Below are 2506 nucleotides of genomic sequence, written 5' to 3' on the forward strand. Positions count from 1 at the left end.
CCCCACGTGGCCACGGCCCTTCTGCACGGCCCCAGCCCACACATCCACCTGGGCTTTGCCTTTGCTGAGAAACACACCACCAGCCCCGTGTGGGAAGCACCTTTCCAGGCTGACACCTTGCACAGGGGTCACTCCCACCGAGAGAGAGGACACGAGTGTGAGGGACAACCCAGAAAGCAATCCCCCTGGAAACCAACCCCCCTTGGGCAGGTGAAGGCACATAGTGCACTGGCCAGGAAGCCTCCAGACACTCTGTGGAGCTAAAGGAAGCTCAGCTCGTGCTCCGTGTCCCAGAGCATGTTACAGCTGTCTCTGCACGCAGGGAGAGAAGAAATTAACTTGCAGAACTGGAAACCATTTGTCATCGTGAAGCGACAGCTCAGCTGTCACTGTGCCTCCAAACAGGGCACTAACTGCTGCCTTGTGGTCAGAAAAGCCCAGCAAAGGGCTGCCAAGCAAAGGAGAAATGAAGCAGAACCACATCTCAGGGGGCAACGCAGTGCCAGTTTTGGGGTCCCTCAGTCACCCCTCGCTGTGGCACCTGGGTGGTGGGTTGTTTTGCAGCAGTTCTGCAGCACAGGCTCTGAGAAAACACCTTAATGGCTTGGGAAGGAGCAGCCTCAGCTCTGACTTTCCCCACGCTGTGGTCCCACCGAGAGCGAATGCAGCCGTCACCCCAGCCCCTTATTTCCTGCCAGCCCTGGAGGGTGTGCTCCCTGCCTTGAGAGCCACCCTCAGCACTGGCAACGCTGGGTTCTCCTGAGTGCAGAGCGTCCCTGGGGTTGCAAAACATGTCAGAATAACAGCACAGGTTGTGAAAGAGCCTTTTCCTGCTGGAACCAGCCTCTCCTTGCAAAGCTCATCTAACGCTGCCCTGCCACAGCAACGTCACCTCAAGGTGACACACGGGACCGTGCAACACCCCCGCTGGCAGCAATGGAGCAAACAAACATGTGCTGAGCACAGCTTGGCCCTGTCCAGGCAGGTGAGGAACTGCAGCACCACAGGGCCAGCCCAGGGGTGAGCTGTGCTGCTCGGGCTCTTTCTTACCTTCCCCAGCTGATGGGGCCCATCCACGGTTTTCCCATCGTCATCTGGACCCCAGCTGCAAAGAGAGACGCCGTGAAGTGAGCGGCCCAGGAGCTGCAGACAGAGTTCTCCCACTGACATTTGCCATCACAAAGCAGCCACCAGCTACTCCCAGCACCAGGAGTGGGATCAGAGGGTGCTCTGCGTTCCCACCCATCAGGTTGGCCCCTGGCTGCTGGGATATCGCTGTCATGTTTACGTTGTGCCCCCGGGGCAGATTCCAGTGGACAAAATGTTTGACTTTTATTGAACAACCAACTTCTCACACATTCCAGTCCCCGTCACACGGCTCAGCCAGGGCTCCCTGACCACAGGAGGAGAGGAGCTGGTGTGAGCACTCAGCCAGGGGCTGTGACCTCCTCCCCTGGCCCGGCTCAGGGTCCCCTGGGGACTCACCTGCAGCTGTAGATGTCGTTGATCTGATAGTGCTTGTTGAAGGCGATGGCCTCCATGCTGTCAGTGAGGGGCCCGTCCAGCACCCTGATGCCTGCAGGACAAGGGACAACAAACGTGACCACAGTGGATCAAAGGAGGCTGAACAAACAGTGCAAAGAAGTTCCTGGGCAGATTCACACTGGGACCACTCACTCTCCCAGCCTGATGGAACCAGCTCTCCCAGAGCTGTAACCCCACGGATCAGTCCGCAGGGGTGAGGTGTGTGTGAGGGATCGTAGCTGCACCCTCCCACGCAGCTCCACGTCCTCTGCTGCACTCAGCTTTTCTGCCAAAGCAAGTCCTCCAGTCCCACTGCCAGAACCACGCTGGTGATGGTGACAGAACAACTGACCACCAGCTGGGCTCCCTCCTGTGAGCCCCTGAGCCCCCCTACCCACAGCGCTGCTCCCCGGGGGCTTCTCCACATTCCACCCTCTGTTATCCCGCTGCTTTTCAGGGCTAGTCCCTGCCTGGAGCAATTGCTTCCCCTTCCACAGCCCAGCATCGCTTTGGGATGGACTGCTGGGGTATTGCCTGCTGAGGGAAGGGCTCAAGAGACCCAGGACATGCCAGTGACTGTGCTCAGACCAGGAGGGCGAGGCCACCTCTCCAACAAAACCAGTGAGGGGCTCAGTGCTGAGTTTTCGGTGACCCAAACCATTGAAAATTAACTTTTTGCATCACAGTTTAGGCTGGCAAAGGATGTTCCAAATGGAAACCAGGCACACGGCTCACAAAGGATGTTTCAAATGGAAACCAGGCACACAGCTCATTTAAGCCTATTTATAACCAGTGCAACCACCCACCCATCCCAGCTCTCCCCTGACACAGCACAGGCGGCGTTTCACTGCCGCATCCCAGCTGCCCCCGTGGAGCCCAGCGAGGCTGGCACTGTGCTGCCTCCAGCACCTCCACGCTGACAGGGGGGGTCCCTGTCCCCTGCAGAGCTCGAGGCTGCCCCGCCGCACTCACCCTGCAGGGC

At 58.7% G+C, this 2506-nt stretch overlaps 1 protein-coding gene across 1 annotated transcript in view; it reads right to left on the reverse strand.

Annotated features, from left to right (window-relative positions):
- Nucleotides 1-1576, reverse strand: part of LOC104526886 (proprotein convertase subtilisin/kexin type 7-like) — a gene marked incomplete at both ends in the record, with an annotated part of 3123 nt that extends 1547 nt beyond the window's left edge. Inside the window, 2 exon segments of the mRNA XM_010170463.1 lie at nt 1051-1105; nt 1486-1576. Coding sequence (XP_010168765.1) covers nt 1051-1105; nt 1486-1576 — 146 coding nt within the window.
- Between the last annotated feature and the right edge of the window lie 930 nt (nt 1577-2506).

Source organism: Antrostomus carolinensis, unplaced genomic scaffold (assembly GCF_000700745.2).
Source record: "Antrostomus carolinensis isolate BGI_N321 unplaced genomic scaffold, ASM70074v2 scaffold30616, whole genome shotgun sequence".
NCBI classification, from domain to species: Eukaryota; Metazoa; Chordata; class Aves; order Caprimulgiformes; family Caprimulgidae; genus Antrostomus; species Antrostomus carolinensis.